The sequence below is a fragment of the Lactuca sativa genome, chromosome 1 (genome assembly GCF_002870075.4).
Source record: "Lactuca sativa cultivar Salinas chromosome 1, Lsat_Salinas_v11, whole genome shotgun sequence".
NCBI classification, from domain to species: Eukaryota; Viridiplantae; Streptophyta; class Magnoliopsida; order Asterales; family Asteraceae; genus Lactuca; species Lactuca sativa.
This window is the reverse complement of record NC_056623.2, coordinates 67,523,862-67,537,216: the sequence shown is the minus strand read 5'-3', so window position 1 is coordinate 67,537,216 and position 13,355 is coordinate 67,523,862. Positions and strand designations below refer to the sequence as shown.

Below are 13,355 nucleotides of genomic sequence, written 5' to 3'. Positions count from 1 at the left end.
TATTTTAAATTGGTTTCCAAAACTAAAATGCGAAATCAAAGGTCATAGTCTCATAAAGGCATGATTTTGGGAATAAACATATGAGAAGATAGAGTTTAGGGGGTATTTTGAGAATTTTATTTGGAAAAATGAATTGAGGATGCAACGAGGAAATGCCATGTGGTCTACAAATACTCTTTTATTTGGCTGTATGGAATGGAAGCGGGAAAGGGCAGCGAGAAACTTCCCGCTCGACGGAACACCGCACCGTCGATGCGGGAATGGGTGGCGCGGGAACCCCTTGCCGCGTTCTCTCTCCCTCGTCAATTGGTGGAAATTTGTTTTTTTTTGAACTATCCCTTTTTTAACGGTAATTTTTTACCAACAGCTATATGCACTAAAAATCATTTTTTTTACCCTTTAAAACATCTATAAATACTCATAACTATTTACCTTCAATCAACATTCAAACAAACCTTCTACAACCTCTATTTTCTTAAAAAAAAAGAATCCCGACAATCAAACCCCGAATTTCGATCGAAGGAAAAAAAAACTCATGTTTCGAGTTTAAACACCCCTACTGGAAACATTTTTGCTATCGATTCATCATTACAAGGAGTTTATCGTCCCCAACTCAATGCTCCCATTCAATATCCACTACAATTTTAATACCAAAATGTTAGACAATATTACCTGGTCCAAGTTCCAAATGTTACTCCGCAAATGTTTTCAAACTTTGTTGTTTTTCCCGATCAACATTCGCCAAATCAACCTCAAAACCCAAACCCAAACCCAACAACAATTCCAACTTGCCGATGAGTTGGATGATTCGGAAGAAGAAGAGATGGTTCCCGAAACTCAACCCATACCACCCTCACAACGACGTAAAGGGAAAAAACAAGCGCTCGAGAGTGTCGCACAACCGGGAAGACAAAAGCCGACAACATGACTTCAAAAAGAAGAGCTAGTTTTGGTAAAAGCTTAGGCCGACATTTATGAGGATTCGATTCATGGACATGCACAACCAGAAGAGCATTTTTGGTTACGCATTTTAGAACGGTTTTGGAAGGAGTTAGAAAAAGGTGACAACTACCATACGAAACACCAACTGATTTCGAAGTTTCGAGAAATAGCAAAGGGGGTTTCAAAAATAAAACGGTTGTACAACAACCTAAAAACCCAACGAAAAAGCGGCCAAGGCGACGGACAAATACTTCAAGAAGTTTTACAATTTTACCTTGAGGAAGTCGGAAAACCATTCAAGTGACACAATTGTTGGTTCGATGTCCTAGGTGGAAAAAATACGAGCAAGATTTTATTTTTGGAGTCCAACAATCAAAGCGAACGAAAACGGGCTCTAGTGGTTACACAACTTCCTCTGATGCTCGGGTCGGTCTAGATTTAAATCAGGACGACAAACTCGAGCTAGAAATTTTTTTCCGACCGATGGGTAAGGACAAAGCAAAGAGGAAGGGAAAAGGGACTTCTTCGGGTGCATCAGATTTCAACATGGACCTTAATGAAATGCGGAAAATAACAGCATCGTTTGATCGATATAATCTTAATTTCTATGAACGTTTGGCGTTTGACAAAGAAAAAGAAGAAGCAAGGAAGAAGGAACGGATGGAGAAACAAAAAATGGAGGATATGAAGTTGTTGATAGAAAACACCGACCATCTCTTGGGACCGACTCTCGAGCTCGTGATGAAGAAGAGGGAAAAAAATTATGAAAACATATTTTCCGTAGGTTGTTGTTGGGTTGTTTGATATTTTTTTTTGTGTGTTTTTTTTTTTTTTTTTTTTTTTTTTTTTTAATTTTCAACATTTTTAAATTTTAGGTTTATTGTAATTTTTATTTTAACTAATGAATTGCATTTTCTTTTTAATTAAAATTTTTGGTTGTTTTTAATTTAAAAATTAAATCATAAAAAATAAATAAATTTATTTAAAAAAACAAAATAATGATGGAAGTTTCCCATCAATTTCTTGGGTTTTAGTTGATGAAAAGAAAAGTAAGAAAAAAAAATGATGTACCAATAAAAAGTGATAAGTTTACCTCCTTATCCTTGTTCCAGACTTAAAGTATAGGAAGATGATTAATAATGATAGTGTTCTCAAGAATGTTTGACCTTCCATAAAAATGTGTTCCTCTAAGGGTAGTTTAATTTTTTTTAGTGGAGTAAAATGTAATTTAGGATTTAAAGGACATGTGAGGAAGCTAAATGAATAGCAAAAATAATCATAATTTATAGATAAAAATTACAGATTTATAGATAAAAAATAAGATAAATAAAAAACAGTGAATATCTTGGAAAGTTTATAGATCGTTAAAAAAAATATTTTAATGACATAAATATAGTAATAGTTTTTGAATGTTACTTGATTTGTCCCCAAGATGTTGATATGCGAAAGATGTTGACATGGCCGTGGAGTCGATTGACCCCGCCATTGCAATTGAGAACGCCATATATTGATTTTGATTCCACATCGCTCAACAATTTATCAGTTCAAGCTTTGCTATCGACTCTTCGCTTTCAAATTGGATCATAGCATATCATGTCCATGGCAACGCTCGCTAATCGTGCTTGCAGACCAACTGTTCTTGCCAACTTCAGAACAGATCAGTCAAGCAATGACTACATTAGTTCGTTGTGCAAACAAAAGCTTTTCAAAGCTGCATTGGAGGGGTTTGATTTTTTACGTGAAAGAACCAACTTTCAAGTAAAGCCCAGCACCTACGCCCATCTTTTTTCTGCATGCTCGTCTTTGAGATCGCTTGAAGAAGGTAGAAGAGTTCATGAACATATTCTAGCATCGAATTATCATCCAGATATGATTCTCTGCAATCACATTCTCAACATGTATGGAAAATGCGGATCATTAGAGGATGCTCGCAAGGTGTTCGACAAAATGCCTGAGAGAAATGTAGTCTCTTGGACTTCAATGATTGCTGGGTACTCACAAACCGGACAAGGAAACAAAGCAATTAAGATGTATTGTGAAATGCGGTTGTCAGGCATTATGCCTGATCAGTTTACATTTGGAAGCATAATAAGAGCTTCATCAGGTATGAATAGCATCGAGTTAGGAAGACAACTGCATGCAAATGTCATTAAGTTATCATCAGGCTCTCACCTCATAGCCCAAAACGCTTTAATCACAATGTATTCAAACTTTGGCAAAATTTCCGAGGCTTCACTTGTGTTTTCCAGTATAAGGACAAAAGATTTAATATCATGGAGCTCTATGATTTCTGGCTTTTCTCAGCTTGGTTCTGAACAAGAATCTTTAGCCTGTTTCAAGAAAATGTTCAGCTATGGAACATACAACCCAAACGAGTTCATTTTTGGTAGTATTCTCAGTGCATGTGGCAACCTTCTACGCCCAGAATACGGAAAGCAAATACACGCAATGAGTATAAAACACATGCTCCAAAAAGACACTTTTGTTGGGTGTTCACTTAGTGACATGTATGCAAGATTTGGATTCTTGAATTCTGCAGAAACTGCATTTTGTCAGATTGAGAATCCCGATGTTGTTTCATGGAACACAATTATAGCTGGATTTGCTTATTCTGGATATGTAAATGAAGCCGTATTCTATTTCTCAAAGATGAGAAACACAGGATTCAAACCTGATGACATTACTCTTAGGTCTCTACTTTGTGCTTTCACAACCCCATCAACTCTACATCAAGGTAAACAATTGCACTCCTACGCGACTAAAACAGGTTTAGACATACACATTTCTGTATGTAATACTTTACTTTTAATGTATGCAAAGTGTTCAGATCTTGATAATGCTTTTCAAATCTTTAATGATCTTGAAAACAACAAAGATTTGGTATCTTGGAACACTATACTTACCATTTGCATTCAGAATAAACAATCAGAAAAAGTTTTCAAACTTTTTCGATTATTGGTTTTGTCTAACAATAAGCCCGATCATGTTACTTTTGCTTCATTACTCGTGGGTTGTCGGGAACTCACATCTTTAAAAACAGGGGAACAAGTTCATTGCTTTATAATCAAAACTGGTTTTGAGGTCGATATATGCATGACAAATGGATTAATCGACATGTACATGAAATGTGGGTCCCTTTTAAACGGTCGAAAACTCTTTGATTACATGTGTAATCCTGATGTTTTCTCATGGAGTAGTTTGATTCTTGGGTATGCTCAATTCGGATATGGGAAAGAAGCTCTTGATCTCTTTAAACGAATGAGAGATTCACGGGTCGACCCGAATGGTGTAACTTTTATTGGTGTTTTAACCGCTTGTAGCCATGTGGGATTGATAAAAGAAGGATTGGAGTTATTCAATTCCATGGAAACAAAACACGGGATCATGCCAACTCGAGAACATTACGCGTGTGTGGTTGATTTGCTTGCTCGAGGTGGATTGATAAAAGAAGCGGAAGCGTTTATCGACCAAATGTCATATGATCCGGATGTTGTGATGTGGAAGACTGTGTTGGCTGCGTGTAAGACGCGTAATAATGTTGAGATTGGTGAAAGGGTTGTGGAGAAGATATTGAAGATTGATCCGGGGAATTATACGGGTTATGTGTTGCTTTGTGGGATATATGCGGGTGTAGGGAAGTGGAAAGAGGTTGGTGAGTTGAGAAGGTTGATGAAAGAGAGGAGTGTAGGTAAAGTTCCGGGGCAAAGTTGGATTGAAATTGAGGGACTAGTGCATGTGTTTTGTGCAGAAGATGTTTTGCATAACGAAAGGGATAAAATATACGGAGTTTTAGAGGAATTGTGGTTACATATGAGTTCATTTGATAAGGTAGGGGGGAATGAAATTGAGCAAGTTGGAATAGACTTGAGGGAGAAACTAATGAATGCATAAAATCCAATCATGTGTCCTATTACAACCAAAATTGGGTTTTGTGTTTGAAATATTACAAACAAATTCTTAGAGGGGGTGGGGGATGCATAAAAGTAACACATATGCTTAATTATAACTTATTCTTCTTCTTCTTCTTCATCATGTGGTTTTGTGGACAAAAACTCTCTTTTTGGTCTATGTTTCTTCCACTTAAGCTTGGGTAAAGACAATATCCATTCCGGGACTTCACAACCACTTGCTTTCATCACGTTCGCGATGTTTTTCAAGTATCGTATGTCTGCTTCCGTATAAAATGTAACCGCTTCCCCACTCCTACCCGCTCTCCCAGACCGACCTAATAAAATAACAAAATTAAAAATAATAATAACAAAATCTAAATTTCAAAAAAAAAACATTTAGAAAAATAATAAAATCACATACCAATCCTATGAATGTAGGCTGAAGAGGAATCCGGAAAATCATAGTTGACCACACAGTTGACCCCTTTGAAATCCATCCCACGTGCAATCACATCAGTCGCAATCAACACCCATGTCTTCCCAGCTCTGAAATTATCAATCGCATTCTCTCTCTGAATCAAAAAATAAAAATCAGGGACAATTTCTAATGTTTTGCATTTTTGGAATTAAAAATTTACCTGTTCTTGAGACAGATCAGAATGTATAACATCCACTCTAACATCATCAAATCTCAATTCTTTATAAAGATCCTTCGCCCGTTCCTTGTTTTGCACAAAAACCAATACCGGTGGATTCAAGCTCTGTAAAGAAACAGTAATATTTCAAAAAATCAAAATCAATATTTCATTAATCATAAATCAAATGATTATTTAATTATTTGTACCTCTTCAAAGGTTTGACGAAGAGCCATAAGTTTTCCTTCTTCACTCCCAACAAATACCAATTTTTGCTTAATTGATTCAGAAGCAGAGTTCCTATTATGGGTAAATAAATGTAAGTATACATACATTGCCTATATTGGTAAATAAATGGAAGTAAAAAATAAAATATTACTTTCTTCCAATAATTACACGAACAGCATCATGCATTATTGTACGTGCAAGTTCTTCAACTGTATCTGGTAAAGTAGCACTAAATAATGAACGAATAATTGAAGGATTTGAACATGCTTTCACAATTGCATCAACTGGTTTAAGTAAACCAAGGTCAAATAGCTTATCAGATTCATCCAAAACAAGGTACTCAACCCTGAAAAAACCAAAAAACAATATTCAACATTCTCTTTATCTTATGAAAAATGACAAGATTACCCTTCTGTAAAACTAAAAGTGACAAAACTAACCTGGATAAGTCAAGCTTCCTTTTGTTGACTGCGGATTTTAAGCGAAGTGGTGTAGATATGAGTATGTCACAAGGAAGTTTTGAGAATTCACCAGTGTTAGCAAGCTGTTTTGTCATTAACCTTATGTAAAATTTCTTTCCTTTTGCTAATTTTTTACATTCTCTTGCTGTTTGAGAGGCTAGTTCTCTTGTAGGCAAAAGTATAACAGCACGAACACCATCTTTTGATGCATGCTAGCAAAATAAAAAAAAATGTCAGTGAAACAATTGTTTCAAATGTTTAGTGTTTACAATAAATATCAAATGAATTGAAATACTTAAGTACCTTTAGTTTCATAAGCATAGGGCAAACAAATGCTAATGTTTTTCCTGAACCAGTTGGAGCACATGCAAAACATTCCCTACCCTGATAAAAAGTTAAAAGAAGCTTCAGAATAAATGTTAAAATATAAAAAGTTATTATAATAACTTAGTGTTATAAAAAAAAAGATCATACAGATAGGAGTAATGGAATGGCTTGCATTTGAATTGGTGTTGGTTCTTTGATTCCAAGTTCTGCTAAATTTCGCAAGATATATGGTTTGCATTTATACCTGTGAACAACATAATTAAAGTGAAATTTTCGTTCTATAAATAAGTAAATAGTAGAAATGGATAATTGGATATGAAAGTACCTTGATCTCAACTCTGAAAAATCATGAAGAGGTGATGGGATGTTACTTCCAGATGTATGAATGTTATGCTGCTTACGGAAAATTGCATCCCTCTGAGTTTTAAAGAGTTTACAAAAGGAATAAGTTTGTATCAGATGTTTATATAATTGTCTCAGATCATATAGAATAAGATGATCAGAGAAGGAAAGAACCTCCATTTGTCTATATAGTTCCTTCTTTCCTTCAGATGCATTTTCAGATTCTTCATTCTCTTCGAGTACTGGCTCTGTTTTTGAGCTCTTGAAGACATTAAATCCTTCTACAGGGTCTAAAATCAATGCACCAAATCAAACTATCAAAGTAAGAACATAAAGAAGCTTGGAAAATCTCTATATGCATTCAGGTGTACTTGTATATAACTAAACCCATATTCTAGAATTACCTGAAACGGTTGACTTCCTCTTCCTCTTTTTAGCAGGCTTTGCTGCCACCTCCACCTCCACCTCGGGACTTTTGTTTTCAGGCAACGTCTCTTCGGAATCATTGATTTCCTTCTTTTCCTGAACAGGAACATGATGAAACAACAATCAGATATGTGCCAAAAGCAATTCAATTAATCAAACTAACTAGGAACTTGAATTTGATATCGACAACTTGAGCATTTCTTATGACGATAAAGTAGCTCTAGAACTTAGGTATGAACTATTTTACCTTGAACCGAGCAAAATCACTGGAGAATCTCTTCCGGTTGAATGTGATTCCGGAGAAAAGAAAAGAAGAATCCTTATCCGTCATTCGTAAACCCTAAGAAATTTCACTTAATCAATTTCCCCACGCCACGATCAACAATTTCCCTTGAACCGGCACAAAATTAGGGTTTATAGGACAACAAACCATAAACCTCTGTTTGAGAAACCAGAAAATAGGTTTTAACTTTTTTTATTGCATCTATAGCCCTAAACTATATGCTATTAGCAATATATACCCTTATAAGTAGATTATTCCAATTAATGTTCTTTGTTATTTTATTCTCATCTTTTTGGTCCTTATGATGTTTTAAGATCGAGAAATCAAATATTCTCTTGTTTTTTTGTTCTTGCTAATTTTCCTATTAATTAGATCAAGATAAATGTCAAAATCAAGAAAAAAAATTAAGAGAAAAAATATGTGATTCCACATGTCATTGCTTTATAATTGATTAATTGTTTTATAAGAGTAAATTAAAATCTATTAAAAAAAATTAGAATTTTCCGACAAGAAATTTAGCGAAACAAAATGCACATTTTTTTTAACCTTCAAAAGAATTTGAATACAAACTAAGTTAAATGACCAAAATACTTTTATTAATTTTTTTGTAATTTCTTTCAAATTGTATAACATATATAGTAAATTGGTAAAGTCAAAATTGGGATATCTATGATTGTTTCATGTTTTATAAGATCATGATCATAAGATTGAATTGAAAACAAAAGTTTCTATCAAAATAAATTAGTCCTGAAATGTGCTCACAATGTCTTGTTTGTGAAATATCTATTACAACTTGATGTCAATTAATACTTTAATGATGGTATAAACTTTAATTTGTAATGCAGCAACCATAATTCCGAATCACAACAACTAAAAAAAAATCATGATCATCTATACAACTAAATTATTGAAATCGTCCCTATGGTTTGGTCAAAATTACATGTTTGGTCTCTAACTTTTTTTTTTTTTGCATTCAGATCGTCCATATGGTTTGATTTTTTTGCATTTTTCGTCCATATGGTTTGGTCAAAATTGCACGTTTGGTCCCTAACTTTATGTATGTAAGGGACAAAAAACGCAACAAAATCAAACCATAGGGACGATCCGAGTGCAAAAAAAAAAGTTAGGAACCAAATGTGTAATTTTGACCAACCATAGGGACGATTTCAATAATTTACTCAAATTGAAAATAATGAATGAAGTTGTGATGATCTATAAACATTGTGATATATTATGCTTGATATTGAGTTGAATTGACGAATTTTAAAGGCTTGATTTTAAGGTGAATAGCCAATTTTTAATTAAGCATGAGATTTATTTAGTAGAAATGACAAATTATAGGGTGTATAACAATAAAGACTTGACAATAAAATAGTGACTAGAGATGTGAGATCGAACTACGATCTTAAAATCCTAATCGAGATCCTAAGATCCTAGTATAGATTCTAAGGATCAGTCATTATATATGATCGAGATCATTTTTCCTTTGTAAGATCCTAAAATCGTAAGATCTTAAGATCAAAATCGGGATATTAACAACTATGATTACTATTTAGTACATTTTCTTCTTTATAAAGCTATCTCGCAATACTTTGCTAGTTTTTTATACAATAATTAAACATAAATAAGGAACAAAGGACTATAATGTCAAAACCCTTTTTAGCAAGTTCCTCCTTCCAATTTCTAATATTCATCAGCCTACATGACATCAACACAAAATCATCACTGCCATTGACAACATACATATATTCAACATTCAACACTTAACCCATATCAAACCTTAATGTTACATGATCAATTTAAGGAGCATCACAAACAAATTTCCTATTATTCATCAACCCCATAATCCTCCCCAAAATACTTGTCAACTAACTGGTTAGCCATATTTCGAAGATCTTCATTTTCATGAAACTGAAACCTTTCCATGGCATCAATCCCATCCTCTCTTTCCACCAACTTTTGTCCCTCACCATTTGGCATCCCTCTTAACACCTAAAAAAAAAGTTAAACCACTATAATTTTATGACAGTTTAAAAAGGTTAAAGTAAAAAAGATATAAAAACACACAAATATCAAAAGTTACCAGCTCTAGGAATTGAAGACCGAGTCTTGCAGCTTCAATATCAGCAGATCTAACCAAATCAATAAAACCACGAACACATCCACTTCTAACAAATGAAACCAAGTGGTCAAATATCAAAGTTGACCTTCCGGAACCTTCCGCTGGTGCAACACAAAGGTTACCCACAACATACGCCACTTCCTTTTTAATATCAAATGGCGCTGTTAACAAAAGCTGTACTAATAATGCCACTGCTTCACTTTTATATATCAATTGCTTGTGACCCACTGAACCCGCTGCTATATTTGATAACACCCATGCAGCTTCCTACAAATGTTAAACTTATATATACATATATATATATATATATATATATATATATATATATATATATATATATATATATATATATATATATATATTGAGAGAGAGAGAGAGAGAGAGAGTATACCTTCTTTAAGACACGGTGCTCACTATTTAGACACTTGCTTAATGCCTGTATGATATTATCTGCAAATTTTATAAAATGTTGTTTCATTCAACTTAATACAGAAAGAAGGACTAAATTGAGAAAATAAAAGAAAAATAAATAAATAAATAAATAAAACTAGCCTGTGATTTGATGTCCAGGAACAAGAATGGCATTAGTTGTGTAAGCATCGCCTGCTATGAGATTACCTAAACTCCGTAGCACCTACATGTGTATATCACTTTATAAATTCGAGAGTAATTTACACTTTTGGTCCCTGACTATAGCCGATTTTTGCAATTTTAGTCTCTTTTGAGGTTCTTGTAGCGTTTTGGGTCCATGTTCCAAGTAAAATAACTATTTTTGGTACCTACTATGAATGTATAGTGAATTTTTGCAATTTTGGCCCCAAAAATATAGTCATTTTACTTGGAACAACGACAAAAAAACATTACGAAAACCTCAAATAAGGACCAAAATAGCAAGGGAAAACTTTTTGTGACCAAAATTGAAAAAATCAGTTTTACTCGGGGACCAAAAATGTAATTTACTCTAAATTTAAATAGCAAATCATATCTAAGTTGTTACCGGAATGAGCAATTGCAAGCTATTTGAAGAGGCCAATCTTTCAACAAGTAATTGAAGAAGATCAGTCTTCACAAGTATGGAAGTAGCAACGGTTGAAAGAGCCGAAAGATACACCACAACCCATGCTATTTCTGTCGCTAATTCATCGTCACTAAAGATAATAAATAATAAGGGAATAAATTAAAAGTTAAAACAGCTTCATATTGCAAAATATATGAGATATGGTGTAAAAAACTTACGATTTCCTCAAGTGTCTTAGTATAGCTTCAACTACACCATCAACTTTTATGAGTTCTGTTGCAGCCTTTGGGTCTGGTCCCTACATCCACAAACATAACTCATCAAAGGAGAAATTGGAAAAAAATAGCAAATGTCATTGTCCATGTAGGACATACACGTGTAATATATATTGCTGACGTGGAAGTACACATACCTTGATAAGATTTGATAATGCCCAAGCAGCAGTTCTAACTGTTGAACCTTTATTTGGCAACATCATTTTTGCAAGAGGAAGTAATGCCCCTTGAGAAATCAGAATTTGTCTCAGTTCTTCACCTTCTCCTGCAACATTTCCTAATGCCCATGCACACTGCTCTGCAACAGGGACTGAACTCTTTTCTGGATAACAATTACAAAATTACAATTATGCCATTGGAGTGATATGAGAAAAAAAAAAAACAAGAAAGAATAGAAACTAAGTACTTATCAGTTACCACTAACCTCCAATATGAGCAATGAGTAAAGGTAATGCAGGCAATAAAGCTCTTGTTTCTTCAGGTTTTCCAGCAGCTATGTTTGTAAGACACCAAGCTGCTTCAAGCAACTGTATTATGGATCCAGAATGAAAATTAAAACATATTAAAAAGGGTATGCTAAAAAGAAAGAAAGTCATTACTATTATTATTATTATTGTTTATTACCTGTTCATCATGGGATCCAAACGAAAGACATTGTGCAAGTAAAGGTATAGCTCCAGATTTTATAGCAGTTTCAACAGGAGGAAATTCGGATTTAGACAATAAACGTCTTAACTCGCGAAGAGCATTTACTTTCTTTTGAACTGCACCTTTTCCCCTAAGGATTATCAAAGAGAATGAAGGGGTATTTGATGTGGTGAAATTGAGGATTGTGGAAAGGGGATAACTTACTGGAAGGTGACTGCAAGGTTTAATTCTTGGACAGCTGAAGTTGTTTGAGACTCTAGAATTGATTGTTCTTCTTCTATCATCATCTCATTATCATCAATGGGGACATCTGTATCGGTGCTAACTCCTGCTCTACATAGTCGTTTGGTTCTGAATAAAGCTTCTCTTCTTTCTTTACCAACTGAAACTGCATTTTGTTTTCTCTTTTGTGCAGCAGTGTTCCCAACTACAATGATGAAATAACATTTCTGTCTAGAATAAGCTATCGGGTAATTAAAACGAATAGTTAATCTACATATAGGAGTCTAGAATTGGTGGATTGGTCAGTTGATTGTTCAAATCAAGCTATTAATTTTAGGGTTATCATCCAAATTCACTTCCCCTAAAACCCAAATGAAATCGATATCAGTGCAGAGTAGATGTCAATCGAGGAAATATAAGGGGTCGAATGTGAAACAGCAATATAGAGTTGTTTTATCATTCGAAAAAAGAGCGCATGAAGCTATAGTCTACTTAATTTGTTCAGTTAACATACTCAACAGCGATAACTCAACGAAAATCGACTAAAGATAACTCGAACAAAAATATGAAGAAAGACGTGAATTTGACTTGTGAACTGTTCAGGGAAAGAGAAAGCAAACCAGGATTCTTGATGGGGTCTCTTTTGGGTGTCGCTGCGTTTTCATCGGCCATTGTTTTGACACCAAAAACGGAGCAAGTTCAGGTTTTTCAACGTGTTCTCAAGCAAAACCCTCTGCAGTAATGTTGAATATCAGACACAGATGGATCCAATGTGGGGTTTGTTCTTTCAAATCAGCAATTAGGGGTAACCGTATACCTAATGTCAAGTGTTGCTAGTGGGGTGAAATCTTGAAATATTTTTTAATGATTGGGTCATAATTAACATAAACTATCATAATAACGGTAAAATATTAAACTGAAAATAACACAAAGACTTTTGTTTTTTCATTATTAAGAATTATATAGTTTTTTAATCATTATGGATATAAATGTAAGTTTTTATTTAATTACTTTGCTGGTATTTGAAATACATAAGATACATATAAAATCTGTTTTTGTATATATTACAAATATAATGATGTTAGTTTCGACGTTGGTTTTCTTTTCTAAAATGTTCTCAAATACTAATGTATATTGAACATGACGGATCCAAAATATTGATAGGAAGAATTTTACAAACTCATAAAAAATGTGTATAATCTAATACTTGTTGTATACAATCTCATAAAATATTTAATGTTACAAACATGACGGATCTAAAATATTGATAGTATTACACGATTTATCTCAACATGATGAACGTGTGGAAGAGTTCAATATGAGTCATCTAAATTTTAAGGGTTATGACTTTTTATATTGTCTTACTAATCTTCATAGTGAAAATAATAACTATAATAAATACAATATCAAATGCATATCTGAATGAGGTAAACAAGAAATAAGATGTATGCATCTTTTTCCCGAGGATAGAGACTATCAATTACCCGTCATAAGAAAAAGATAAAACATACAAACTTATTATTAAGATCTTTTGTA

General features: G+C 33.8%; 3 protein-coding genes across 3 annotated transcripts; 1 reads left to right on the top strand and 2 right to left on the bottom strand.

Annotated features, from left to right (window-relative positions):
- Positions 1-2,358: 2,358 nt before the first annotated feature.
- Positions 2,359-5,071, top strand: LOC111915200 (pentatricopeptide repeat-containing protein At3g53360, mitochondrial). The gene has a single exon (XM_023910871.3). The coding sequence runs from the start codon at positions 2,536-2,538 to the stop codon at positions 4,831-4,833; it is 2,298 nt and encodes a 765-aa protein (XP_023766639.1). The 5' UTR covers positions 2,359-2,535; the 3' UTR covers positions 4,834-5,071.
- LOC111915201 (DEAD-box ATP-dependent RNA helicase 57) lies at positions 4,807-7,689 on the bottom strand. Its single transcript, XM_023910872.2, has 12 exons — positions 7,499-7,689; positions 7,230-7,347; positions 7,000-7,115; positions 6,809-6,900; positions 6,631-6,727; positions 6,460-6,540; positions 6,136-6,368; positions 5,847-6,041; positions 5,677-5,767; positions 5,471-5,593; positions 5,254-5,404; positions 4,807-5,167 (listed from the first exon to the last, which is right to left on the bottom strand). The coding sequence occupies exons 1-12, from the start codon at positions 7,580-7,582 to the stop codon at positions 4,950-4,952; spliced, it is 1,599 nt and encodes a 532-aa protein (XP_023766640.1). The 5' UTR covers positions 7,583-7,689; the 3' UTR covers positions 4,807-4,949.
- A 1,487-nt stretch (positions 7,690-9,176) lies between these two features.
- On the bottom strand, positions 9,177-12,620 carry LOC111915202 (importin subunit alpha-9). The gene is made up of 11 exons (XM_023910873.2): positions 12,440-12,620; positions 11,802-12,024; positions 11,574-11,727; positions 11,374-11,476; positions 11,087-11,271; positions 10,893-10,972; positions 10,654-10,804; positions 10,209-10,290; positions 10,048-10,106; positions 9,618-9,923; positions 9,177-9,526 (listed from the first exon to the last, which is right to left on the bottom strand). The coding sequence occupies exons 1-11, from the start codon at positions 12,489-12,491 to the stop codon at positions 9,362-9,364; spliced, it is 1,560 nt and encodes a 519-aa protein (XP_023766641.1). The 5' UTR covers positions 12,492-12,620; the 3' UTR covers positions 9,177-9,361.
- Between the last annotated feature and the right edge of the window lie 735 nt (positions 12,621-13,355).